This window comes from Echinops telfairi, unplaced genomic scaffold, assembly GCF_000313985.2.
Source record: "Echinops telfairi isolate 266 unplaced genomic scaffold, ASM31398v2 ScPeMD7_7423;HRSCAF=8461, whole genome shotgun sequence".
NCBI lineage: Eukaryota > Metazoa > Chordata > Mammalia > Afrosoricida > Tenrecidae > Echinops > Echinops telfairi.
The window spans coordinates 3,490,521-3,504,360 of record NW_022111323.1 but is presented as its reverse complement, the minus strand read 5'-3'; the positions used below and the strand labels follow the sequence as shown (position 1 = coordinate 3,504,360).

Here is a 13,840-nt window from a genome sequence, read left to right as displayed (position 1 = left end):
GAGGAGGTCACATATAGTTCCTTGTAATCGGTTCCCTTCTACCCTCCCAGTATCGCCACTCACACCAAATATCCTGAAGGGATCATCCACCCTGGATTCCCTGTATTTCCAGTTCCTATCTGTACCAGTGTCAACCTCTGGTCTAGCCAGACGTTTTTTAAATATTTTATGGACTCTGCAAAGGCCATGACTGTGTACATCATAACAAACTATGGATAACACTGGGAAGAATGAGAATTCTAGAACACTTAATTGTGCTCATATATAACCTATACATATCCGAGACAATCATGTGAACAAAACAAAAGGATACTGAATGGTTTAACATCAAGAGAGGTGTACATCAGGGTTGTGTCCTTTTGCCATACTTATTTAATCTGTATGCTAAGTAAATAATCTGAGAAAGTGGACTATAAGAAGAATGAAACAGCAGGATTGAAGGAAGACTCATTAATAGATGACATAGCCTTGCTTGCTGAAAGAGAACACTTTAAGCTCTTACTAATAAAGATCAAATGCTACAGTTTTCAGTATGGCTGATAAATCAACTTAAAACAAAAATCGTCACAACAACAATCCTTATGAAAAACTGAGACAGGATGGGAGTTGTCAAGGATTCCACTTTACAATCTATAATCAACATCTTTAGAAACAGCAGTCAAGAAATCAAATGGCATATTGCATGGAGTAAATTGGCAACAACTGGTTTCTTTACAGTTTTAACGAGCAAAGACATCACTTTGAAGACTAAAGTGTGCCTGATTTACAACTGTCTTATATATATATGGGAAAGCTGAGTAGTAAATAAGGAAGACCAAAGAAGGGTTGATGCTCCTGAATTATGGTGTTGGCAAAGTAGTCCATGAATATACGCTGGACTCTAGAACAAAGAATAAATCTGTAAAGCCAGAATGTTCCTTCGAGGTGAGGACTTCATCTCACATGACGTTTTGAGGTGAATTAACTATTTTTGATCATGCTTCTTCGACAGCCAGTGTTATATTTTTCAGATCAACACAAAGCACAATGATTACTCTAAACTCAATATTTTCAAATTCACATATTTAAAGTTATGCAAGCTGCAGCTTCCCTGTCAAAATTACTGGCTGCCAAATTTATACCTGTTTCTTCAGCTGTACCTTTTGATATTTAGAATTTTTAAATTTCTGTAAAGTAGATTTTATACAATGTAATGTGTTCACTGCCTTTGTGAAGCGGTATATAATTGTATGATTTTTATGTGTAAACCGAATGCTTTGGCTTTCAATACAGTATTCATATAAAGCAATAAATATTAATGTTATGAAATATTTGAGTAAAAAAGAAAAGTGATGGCCAGCACTGAGGTATGCATGAGAGATTTGGGGGAAAGTTGATGTCCTTAATGCAATTTCATTTCTTAAGCAATTAATCAAAATGATTAAAGAAGAAAACATAATAAAATCCTTTAAGAAATGACTATTTTTTCTTTGACAGGGGAAATCGTATTTAAAATAAAATAGCCCAACCTGATCATGCAGATTCTAGATATAATAAAAGATCTTTATAATGAAATGCTGTTTCCGAAAATAGTGTCAGTGCTACATCATACATCGGCAAAGAAATAGGATTGCCATAGAAATGGAAGATATAAACATACGAGAAATATAAAGATGACAACAATGATGATGAAGACTGATCATTAGAAAAGTCTGTGCTTTCAAAACACAAATATTCAGCTATCTAAAACTTTCAAGAATCTTTATTTTTGATAAGATTTTCCAGTAAGTTCCTCAAAAAGTAAACAAACAACAATTGACATCAGCTATTCTCATTAAAAAGGGAATTTTACCCCTATCTTTGTTTGAATATATGCACACATCCTTTCATAATTTGAATAAGCACACAAATAATAAAAAGTAGATTAATTTCTTTTCCAATCCTGTAAAATCAACTGAATATATTTTCTGGATGTTTATAAGGTAGGATTCTTAATAAACAGTGATGGAAAAGTGTTAGATGCAGAAATTTTGCAAGACTCATAAACACAAGGCAGTCTCATTAAGTTCTGGCTCTCACAGGTTCTACTGCAGAAAGGTCTTGTTTTGCTCTTTGCCAGGATGGGAAACCTTTTTCTTCCATGGTTGTATATGCAGCATTCTACATACTAACAATCTGACGCAAAGAATGCCAACCCTCATCACTCTTTTGTTCAGTATAGTATGGTGAAAAATCCATAACTGGACTGAAGACCCAGGTACTGATCCCAGTTCTGTCACTAGATATGCAACAAGTCATTTCAATGGCTTGTGATTCTAGTTCCCTTCTTTGCAAATAAATGAAGTTAAATGATATAATCTCTAAAGGTTCCCTTCCTGAGGGCAAGTATCTAGCAGCCATGATGTAAGAACTAATTGGTCTTAAATTGGAGCTAGAATTGACCTTGTGTTGACCTTATGTTGACCTTGTGTTTAGGAGCCCAATGTGTAACCACTGCACAATCAGGGCACATCGCCAAAATAGCATATGCTAAATTTAAGCGAAAAATATTAAGCAGAGAAACCAATGAGAAACACAAGGGGGCTTTAAAATGTTCACGGAAAAAAATCCATTATGGTGTTTTTCCCAGGAGTGGTGATGGGTCTTTGTTTTTATTGTACACTAGGTGGTTTACATTTCAGATCAACAACTTTATATTCAACAATTTAAACCACTCATCAATCTTCCCCCAATAATTTACCCCTCACTTACTCCCTGATTTTTCTCCCTCTTGTGGACTCCTTATCCTTCTGGTCACCCAAGTTAATACCCGACAACAGTCTTGCCCATTGTTTTATTTCCCTTCCCTTACCACCCCCTAAATTCCCACCTCCTCACCCCCTCCCCACCCCATACCCACTCTAGCAAACTACAAAGTCCTTGTCTTTCTTCTCCCCTGTAACAGTGGTCTCATATAATATTTGTCCTTTTGTGACTGGCTAATTTCACTCAGCATAATGCTTTCAAGGTCTATCCATAACAAGGAGGTGCTTGTGGTTTCATCATTGTTTTATAGTGATACATAGCATTCCACTGTGTATGTAAAGTTTCTTTATCCCTTCTACTACTGATGTTGTTTCCATCTTCTTGCTACTGAAAACAATGCAATGATCATGGGTGGACCTACGTCTTACTTCTTAAAGTTATATCTTTCAATTCCAATTTTCCATAAACTTTCTAAAGGATTAGGGCTGCAAAGACCCCTCAACCATTTTCTATAGATATATGGAAGAGGAGATCCAGAAGCTGTGATGGAAAGGTATGTTGTAAGTACAAAAACCTGAAGTTAAATCCAAGGGCTACCGACAAGGGAACAGCAAGTGATTCAAAACCAGTGGCAAGGAGGGGGTGGGAGGACTGGTAGGGAGGGATCAAGGGCAATGTAACCGAGAGGAAGGCTGAGCATGGTAGTGGGACAAGAGGAAGCAAAAGGAAATAGAAGAAATAAGTAGGAGGCAAAGGGCATACATAGAGGCCTAAATACAGGCAAGAACATATGTAAATATATTTATATATGCTGACGGGTAAATAGATCTATGTGCATATATTTACAGGTTTAGTAGTAGGGTAGCAGATGGACATTGGGTCTCCACTCACATACTCGCTCAATACAAGAACACTTTGCTGACTAAATGGACATTCCATGATACCCACCTTCCCTACACGATGGCTGAAGACAAATGTGTACATAAGCAAACGTTGTGAAGAAAGCTGATAGTGCCCGGCTATCAAAATATATAGTGCCTGGGGTCTTAAAGGCTGGAAGGTAAAGTAGCAGCCATCTAGCTGAGAAGCAATAAAGGCCACATGGAAGAAGCACACCAGCCTGTGGGATCACAAGAGGTCGAAGGGACCAGGTATCAAGCAACAGAAAACAAAAAAATCATATCATCATGAATGAATGGGAGTGCGGGGTGGGGACCCAATACCCATCTGCAGGCAACTGGACATCCCTTTGTAGAGGGGTAGTGGAGAGGAGACAAGTCACTCAGGGTATAGGGTAGCATCGATGAAACACACAACTTTCCTCTGGTTTTTAAATGTTCCCCCCGCCCCCACTATCATGATCCCAATTCTATCTTACAAACCTGGTTAGACCAGAGGAAGTACAGCAGTGCAGATAGGAACTGGAAACACAGGGAATCCAGGACAGACGAACCCCTCAGGACCAGTGGTGAGAGTGGTGATACCAGGAGGGTGGAGGGATGGTGGGGTAGAAAGGGGTAACCAATTACAAGCATCTACATATAACCTCCTCCTGGGGGATGGACACCAGTAAAGTGGGTGAAGAGAGATGCCGGGCAGTGTAAGACATGACAAAATAATAATAATTTATAAATTATGAAGGGTTCATGAGGGACGGGGGAGCTGGGAGGGAGGGGGAAAATGAAAAATGAGGAACTGATTCCAAGAGGCCAAGCAGAAAGCAAATGTTTTGAGAACAATGAGGGCAACGAATGTAGGAATGTGCTTTACACGATTGACATATGTATGGCTTGTGATAAGAGTTGTCGGAACCCCCAATAAAATGATTAAAAATTAATAATTTTTTAAAAATCCAAGGTCTACCATTAATTATGAATATGTCCTCTTGGTTAAGTCCTAAACTTCTTTAAACCCGAATTTGTCAAAATAGGAAAATGGTGCAAGAAGCTATCAAAAAACTTCGTGGAAAAATTTCATTATATTTTAATTCTATTTTTCCACAATCTTTTTAAAGTCCCCTCATATATTCTTATTTTGAGAAGGTATTTAAACTTTTCCTGTAAGTTAAAAAAAATATCATTATACAAAGGGGCTACCTCACAGCAGTTAGGGCAAAAACCAAGAAATGAATCCTGCTATTGTATGCTTTCCACTCCACCAGTGGTTGTACTTCCTCTCTCCAGTCTAATCTTCCTCTCCTTTTGTTATATACTTTTACATTTAAAACCAAACTCACTGCCATTGTGTTAATTCCTATTCATAGCAACCCGAAATGACGGAAGATCTGCTCCTGTGGGTTTCTAAGGCTGACTGCAGTTAGCAGCCCCAAATGGTTAGGTAGCTAGAGGCAGAAACTAGGGGTTGTACCTCTACATGCTAAGGCCACCCTTTCCCCCTTTCCAGGAAGTTGGAAGCCAATAAGGCCTATAGAGGGCATACACAAATTCAGGCCTTTGAGACAGGAAGCCAGTACACTTGGGAGGGCCCCAATCTAGGCCAGGTGGGCTTAATTCTGCCAAAGGCATCAACTAGTACTGTCAATTATGCCTCCCAGCAGAGGGTCCTGAAACTCAGAATCAAGAACCCACCCCCCTCTCCTTTCCAGCTGCTCTTCCATGGTTCCACGCAGCTAGGCTGCGGTTCTCTTTTCCAGCTGCTCCTCAGTTGTGCTGTGGTTCCTGAGGCTTCGGCCTGAATTCTTTCTTGTGCAAAGCCTAGGACCGAGGCATTTCCCACCCGAGAAACCTAACATAACCATTACACCACCAGGGCTTCCTTTGGTTTGTTTTTTTTTCATACATAAGAGAGCTTCAAAAACTTTGTGGAAAAACGGAATAGAAAGATAATGAAAATTTCCACAATGTTTTGAAGCCCCGTTGTATATGGAAACACAATCTTGCTTTTAACTCTACCACTTCTATATGTCAATTTTGTTCTCAGAAAATTTCTATTTTTAGTAAGGTTTAAAAAGAATTATGGTGCTTAAACTAATTCACTTAGTTTAGTGATGAGTAGGTATTTGAGAGTAAATAAATGTCTGAATAGACATGACTAAGACTGAAAAGCCATTGGTAAACAAAGATAGGTATGATTTATTTATCTTTAAATCATCATTCTTTGAAATAATCTGAATGTTTACCTAACTTTTTCAATATGAATACATAACATGTAATATATAAAATTACATAATTAAATATGTGGTCAAATTTTCCTTGATTCTGAAATGCAAAAAAATGTCTAAACCAAAACCTAAGTACCAAATCCATGTCCATCAAGTTGATTCTGACTCAGAGCAGCCTCATATATTTGTAATAGTTACATAACCTCGTGTCAACTTTAGGATATTAAGAGTGAAGGGATGGAGTCAAGCCTATCAATCAAGTTACATCCTGATGATGCCTCCTGGTGGGCATGACGTTCTCGTGATGATTCTGGGAACTTCCTCTCTTTCTCCCTGGAGGAGGGCCAGACTCTCTCAGCTTTCACCTTCCTGTTGGCGAGCCAGGAGGCTGAGATCTGGCAGCGCTGTGCTACCACCACCACTGGACCCACAAGACTTTTGACCCAGCAGTCTGTGATCTTCCTGCACTGAACATCACTGCATGTGCTGAGTGAGCCTGAGAGGAATTTTTGGACTAGTATCGGACATATGGGCAAATATTGGACTAAAAGACTTGATCTAGACTAGGCTGGGATGCTTTCTCAATATACAATTGCTGTTTGCTATTAAGCTCTCTCTTACACACGTGTGTCCCTGGATTTGTTTCTCTAGTCTACCCAGACTAACACAATAGGGTCCCAAGGTTATAAATCTTTATGGGAACAGCCAGCCTCATCTTTCTCGCTTAGAGTAGCTGGTGAGTTTGAAGAACAGACCTTAGGGTTAACAGCCCAACTCCTAACCCATAGAGTCATCAAAATGGTCTAGCCAACTTCAAATAGCAAAGAAAGGAAATGCAAGTACTTACAATGCAAGTGTCACACAAAGGAACAAAGGGCCCCACAAATCCCCTGTAAGGCAAGAAAAGACAAGACTGCTAAGAAAAGAAAAAAAATCATATGGTGTTCTCTCCCTTTATAACAACATCTCCCTCTACCACTCTTGGAATTTGGATCAAGGTTCTGTCAATCCAAGTCAGTTTTCCTACTTCTCTTATCCCTCTATATCCCTCCCTACTCCTCAAATCAGAATATACTTCTATTGCTTTATATATTAGAGGTTTTGTTCACTTCACATGCCACAAATCACCCTTTTCCAGCAAGCTGTAAAGACCAATGGAAAAATAACTAAAGACTCAGGTGCCCTGCTTCTCACCACCAAGTGAAATTATAGTCAAGTGCTTCATCAATCTGAGACTGCATTTGACAAGGCAAGTGTGGCAGTTACATAATCTCCTGTCAACTTGAATGAAGGAGTGAAGTCTAGCCTGTCTTATCAGGCCATAGCCATTGAGGCCTCTGTGTGGGCAAGGCCTTCTCCTGAGGATTCTACAAACTCCTGCCTTCCTCCCTAGAGGCAGGAAACACACTCTCTCTGCTTCACATTTCTGTTGACAAGCCACAGGGAGCTATGTTGATGGCAGCCAAAGCCCTGGAGCTTGAGGAGCCATGTGGAGACCCACGCTAGCGCTGAGATGCTTCCTTCATAACTGGATCAAGTTTCCACAACATTGGCCTATGATATTCCTGCATTTGGCATCATTGCTATGTGCTGCGTGAGTCTGAAGAAGAATTTATACAAGGGTATTGGACATATGGGCTGAGTTAGTTAATTGTGCCAACCTGGCCGATAAATCACATGTGGGGCTAATTGAAAGGCGGAGGGATAAATGGGTGGTGAGCCTTGCCTTTCTAGTTCTCTGGTCTCTTGCTTTGTGATGGTCGCATCAGGGTGCAGCTGCCTTAGCAGTTCCCTGCTTCAGCTTGCAAGATTGACTTCCTACACGACATCCCCAAGGAGAAGCCACATAAACCTATCCCGATGCAGTCCTGGGTGCTGGAGCAGCTGTGTGGAGACCCCTGCCAGTGCTGAGATGCTTATTCGTTCACTGACTCAGCTTTCCTCCTGCAGTCGGCATCATTGCCTCTGTTTTGTGAGGTAGAGGACTTTGTGGACTGGTGTTGGGTAAATGAGTTAATGTTGGACTTGTGGGCTTGGGCAGCATTGGGTTGGGATGTTTTCGTGACGCACATTTTTTTTACATAAAACTCTCTTATACATGAGTTGCTGTGGATTTGTTTCTCCAAAGTACCCAGACTAATACATGGGCTAATATCAGACGTATGGACTTGATCTGGATTGGGCTGAGCTGTTTTCTTAACACACAATTCTCTGATTTAAAACTCTCTCACACACATATGAGTGTCTCTGGATTTGTTTCTCTAACTAACCTAGATGAACACATTCTGGTACCTTGGGAGTGGAGTACTAGAGAAACAAATCATAAAGATGGAGAGTAGATACTTGTTTGACCTCTGCCTCGTGGTAGTTCTTCTTTGGCTAGCCAGAGGTCAGCTATGACCATGCAGTTTACTGGGGTTTTTTCTGGAAAGAATAAGGGAAGTTAATGTTTTGATTATTTTGTTTATTTATTGTTTTTGGTTATTCCTGTTTGACATGGCGAAAAATGAAAGCAATTAATGTATATTTTGAGCTGAGGGGGCAAAGTCACCCCTTGAATTTCTCAGAGACTATGCTGCTTAGTGAAAACAGCTGACAGAAAGTCAAAATGGCCGACAGAAGGCCCTGGCTTGATGCAGAGGCCTAAGGTCATACTTTTTATCAATGGAATAATTTAGATAAGGATTAAGATATGATAAATAAGGATTGAACTTGACTGCTTTAAGAATTGAGTTTAGGGTCTGGCTGTAGTGGGCTTATACTGTTTTCTTTTCACTACTGTTATTGATATAATGATTGAAAGAAATGATTATTCGGAAATATAGAGCATTTATATGCTCACTGTTTCAGCCAACAATTTAAATCTTTAAATAAGTGCAGGACATGCCTGCAAAGAAGGCTCTGAAAAGCTAAGCCCCATCAGTGTCTTCAGTGCTCAGGACATTTGAAGGTGAAAAGACTTACCTAGAGAGCTGTTGACAGACTGAACAATGGAACCCTTTGGTTTTTTAATTTTGAACTAGTGGTTTGTGCCAGAAGGTAGAAAAAATTTGAAGCCATAAAGAAACTCTCCTCTCTAGGTCTGAACATTGAAGGGAGCCTGCAGGCAGCCTGAAATGCTTGCTTCGTGACCACCTGGATCCAGTTGTCTAGTGGAAGTAGGAGAAATGCAACAATAAAGAGTAGGTCAAGTTGGGCCACTGACACCCACAGACCTGGTTCACAGGGATTAGAGGAGAAGATGAGAACAGGTTGGCTTGTCTGAAGTTCATGACCTAGACCAAGGGGGCCAGGGTTGTTGAAAATTTGTAACGCTGTCCATGGTCTTAACACCCTGGTAGGGCTAAGTGAGGCAGCCCACAATGAGGTGACCAGAACATGACCAGATGAAGAGAAGATTTTTAAACCTGTGAATTGGTGCATATTGCTGCTGACTTTATGGACAGCCTGTCCTGATTTGACTTTGCTTCTAGATGCAGACTCACAAGGTTTCGACTGGAATGAAGATTCTTCATATCAAAGAATATGATTGTCTCCTCAGAGCACTGGGCAATATAGAAACTGGATACCCAACATGGGAGGATAAAAGCATGAAATTGCTGGCTTACAAACTTTCATAGGTGGGGGAATATGCTCACGGGATTATGGTGTAGGTGCTCACTTAACTGCAATTGCTAGGGATAGAATATTGTTGTTTTGTTCACTTATAGAACATCACGTTTAAATTAGGCTGGCACATATTGAATTGTATGCATTTTAGTTTTATCCTGTTAGGCACAGGTATGATTTTATTATTGTTTAAAAAATGGCTAAAGAGTTATGTAAAAGTGTCAAGTTGACAAGGGGTGGTCTGCAGCAGTTACATAATTTACTGTCAACTTGTACAAAGGGGTGGAGTCTAACCTGTTGATCAGGTCATAGCCAATGATGCCTTGGTGTGGGCATGGCCTTCTCCTGAGGATTTGGGGAATTCCTGTCTTCCTCCCTGGAAGCAAGACACACATTCTCTCTGCTTCACATTTCTGTTGACAAGCCACATGGAACTATGCTGATGGCAGTCAGAGCCCTGGAGCTGGAGGGACCATGTGGACACCCATGCCAGTGCTGAGATGCTTCCACCACCAATTGATCCACAAGACTTTCCACACACTGGCCTATGATCTTCCTGCATTCTGCATCATTGCATGTGTTGTGTGAATCTGAAGAGGAATGTATACACTGGTATTGGACATATGGGCTAATACTGGACTTAAGAACTTAATCTGGACTGGGCTGGGATGTTTTCTTAATATACAATTACTCTTTCATATAAGGCTCTCTCGTACACACACGAGTTTCCCTGTTTGTTTCTCTAGTCAACCTGGACTAACACAGCAAGCATTAGCATACTCATTTCATAAATATGAAAAAGTCAAGAGGGAAATTAGTAACTTGTCCAAGGTTATTAACAGTTCGGACTGGAGCTTGGACCTGAACATGTATGTTTTTTGACTCCTTAATGGGATGAGCTATTATTGATTTCAACTGTAAATTTAAATATTTTGACTTTCCCCTTGAAGCTGTGAAGCTCTTTTAACAAAGTGCCTATGTGTTAACAACTTTCAGAACAATTTCTCACACTATTATAACATTTTCCAGTTAAAGGTATACAATTTATACATATGAATGAGAAAAATATCTTAAGCAAAATCATTCACTCTTTGAAATTTTAGCTTTTTAATTTCTTTCAAAAGTTTCATGTATATATATGAAAGTAGAAAGAAACAAATCCCCCAAATCCTCATATACTCACAATCTCTCAAAAGAGTATTACTTTTCCTTGGGTACAAAACATGCATGAATTTTTTCCCAACAGCTTTTAAATCACGCATCTGAAAGATATAAACAACTTTTTTGTGTTGTAACAACCAAGGTTCCTAGGCACCCCTCCCCCGCCCCTTAACTAATTTTATTTTCTAAAATCTCATTGACTTTAATATCCTGGGAGCCTGTCATTGAATTTTGGAGCTACAATTCCAATTCAACTCCACTATACAGGCAGATCAGAGAAGAACACAAAACAAAACAAACCCACTCCCATCAAGTTAATTCTGACGCGTAACAGCCTACATAGGGTTTCAGTGGCTGTAAATCTTCACAACAGTATGATAGCCTCATCTTTCTCCCAAGGAGAAAACAGAGAGGTAGGCTATACTTTTTCTATTAAGTACTAACTAATATCAACATCTAATACTTCGCTGTATCTATTAGCTCTGTTTTGTTTTTGAAATGTTAAAGATATATAATAGCCCTATATGTTATAAACCCTAGTGGTGTAATGAGTTAAGCACTGAGCTGACAAGGTCAGCTGTCCAAATCCAAAAGTCTTCCCATGGGAGAGAGATGAAGCTGACTGCTCCCATAAAGATTTACAGCCTCAGAAACTCTGGAGCTGTTCTACTCTGTCCTACAGGGCTGCTATGAGTCAGAATCGACTTGAAAGTAAAAGGTAGGTGGTGGTGGTAATATGTTTAAAGAAATAAAATAACAATACTACAATAAGTTGCCCTGCAAAACATAGTATCTATAATTCAATCAGTACATGATGAGATGTCAGGGCCATTAGCCTGCTTCATAGCTAATCACAATCCTTATATCAAATAAATAATTTCCAATATTCTTAACTCAACTGGCAAATGAATCTGAGGAAAGATTAAAAAAAATAAGGATAGAGTAACAAACAAGATACTTTTCAAAACATAGTCAAGATCATTCTGTTCTTTTAATATATAAATCTCCCCATGTCATTATTCTTTGTAAGCATGATTTTTAATCACTATGCAGCATTGTTAACAGGCTTCTTAGCAAAGCCCTCCAGCCCCAGCCATTGATGAAGTGTTTAAATGGCCACATTCCCTGCAGGAAGGAAAGCTTCAGGCTGGCTGGCCCCTCCGTGTCCGAAAACATTCTGTGTACCCTCCAAACCCCCTCATCTGATCACCTCTCCAACACCTCTTCCTGCAGAACTATGGACCAGAGGTCCCAGGAGGGGGCCACAACAGCAAGGCCAGCCCCCACCACCAGAGTGAGCACTGACCCTGGACTCCAACCTAAGAAGTCTTAAGGAATAACTGGGGCCTCCACTCTGTAGTTGGCCCCATTCTCCTTTGTTGAAGAAATGCTGTGAGGATGGCAAGGGAAGGATTGAAGAATAGGACAAGAGGTATCTCAATGGTGTCCTGTAGGGTGACTTACTGTGGCTTTCTGAACTTTCTGCCTCTCTCACAATGTGGTCCTGTTTCCAAGGGCTGGGGTGAGTAGGCGAAGGGATGGGTGACGCTGAGGAGCAATGATAGTGGACAATGAAGTGGAGCCCAGTAGATTTGATTCAAGGGAGAGAAGGGTCATTGGCAGGGTGGGCTGAATGGCATTTCTAGCCTGATAGGAACTGGACATGCCCCCTTTCCCCACTGGAAGACTCAACCTGACCACAGGTTGTTGGGTGTGAGGAAAAGATGTTGGATGTGAGGCAAGGATGGAGACATTAGCAGAACTGCCCACAGGGCAGTCTCCCTTGAGCAGTTCTATGGAATTGCAGACACTTATGTCTGAACAAACTTGTGGTGGAGGGTTTTGGTGGTGTGAGTGTGTGTTGAGTGAGTGGAACAAACTTTCTTGGAAACTGCAGAAACTCAATGATGAGACTTCAAGAAATCTTTCATGGTTGGTAAAATGTGATACTCATCCCAAGTCTCTGCCGGCTACTGAGGTGGGTGGGATGGAACCCTGAACATAAACCATAATTTATGTAATCAATATCCCTTCTATTATTTCCCATTATATTGTTTCTGTCTTTCTCCTATTATAAAAAACGCTACAACAAACACTGTTATGTATTTATATTTCAGTATTTTTTTAATGTTCCGTCAGCAGAATTATTGGTTTAAAAAGATCCGAACATTTTAAAAGTTCCTAATACCCATTATAGCCAAACTGCTTTCCAAATTGATTGTACCACATTATTCTGATTAAAAATCCAAATAAATATAGTGCATTGAAAATTAGTGAACCAACACAAAAATACTATAAAGTGCTATTATTTATTCCCATGATACTGAACAGAAGGTCTCTCAGTTAAGTCAACTTACGATGGTGTTCTGAACTGATTCATTTAATGTGGAGCTGTCAAATTCCCGAATTCGAGATCTTATAGGGATGGTTATTTCTCCTTCTACGGGGATGTCTTGTGAAATGGAGATATCTGAAAGGCCTGCAAACTGAGAAGAGTTCAAAAAAACATTTTTTTTAAGTTTGTAATAAATATTCACCAAAGACATCATTTCCTGGACTGTACAGTCCATGCCTATTTGTTTTAGGGTTTTACTACCAGGGCTCCTATTTACTTAAAAGGAGATCGAATATAGAATATAATGGAAAAATAAACACCTATAAAATGAAGGCCAAAGACACTTTCTTGCCTTCAAATATTTGGTTTGTTTAAGTCAGAAATCTTCCAACAATGCTGACAAGCTGGTGAATTTGGAATAGTAACTGCAGAGACACATTACCTTTTTGCAATCATATCTCAGCACAGTCACCTTTCATGAGTCCTTCTCCTCCTAAGAGGAGCCCCGGTGGTGTAGTAGTTAACAGAAGAGGTGCCCCGAGTGGTGTAGTTGTTACACAATGGGCTGCTAGCCCCAAGGTCAGTAGTTCAAACCCACTCTGTAGAAGAAGAGGCTTTCTACTCCTATGAAGATATACAGTCTCAGAAACCCACAGAAGCAAGTCTAACCTGTTCTATAGAATCACTATGAGTTGGAATTGACTCAATGGCTGTGAGTTTTGAAGTCACACCTCCCCTCCCCCTCTACACACACACACACACACACACACACACACACACACACACACACACACCCCTCTTCACACACACAGTACCACAGGAATTAAGCACTCAGCTGTTAACTAAAAGGTCAGCAGTTAAAACCCATCAACTGCTCATCAGGAGAAAGA

The 13,840-nt window shown here is 40.1% G+C and overlaps 1 protein-coding gene across 1 annotated transcript in view; it reads right to left on the bottom strand.

The window, feature by feature from the left end:
- Positions 1 to 13,840, bottom strand: part of YIPF6 (Yip1 domain family member 6) — a 57,260-nt gene that overhangs the window by 26,302 nt on the left and 17,118 nt on the right. The window contains exons 3-5 of the mRNA XM_004715451.2: positions 12,973 to 13,101; positions 10,638 to 10,716; positions 6,693 to 6,735 (exon numbers count right to left, since the gene is read on the bottom strand). Coding sequence (XP_004715508.2) covers positions 6,693 to 6,735; positions 10,638 to 10,716; positions 12,973 to 13,101 — 251 coding nt within the window. The remainder of the gene's footprint in view (positions 1 to 6,692; positions 6,736 to 10,637; positions 10,717 to 12,972; positions 13,102 to 13,840) is intronic.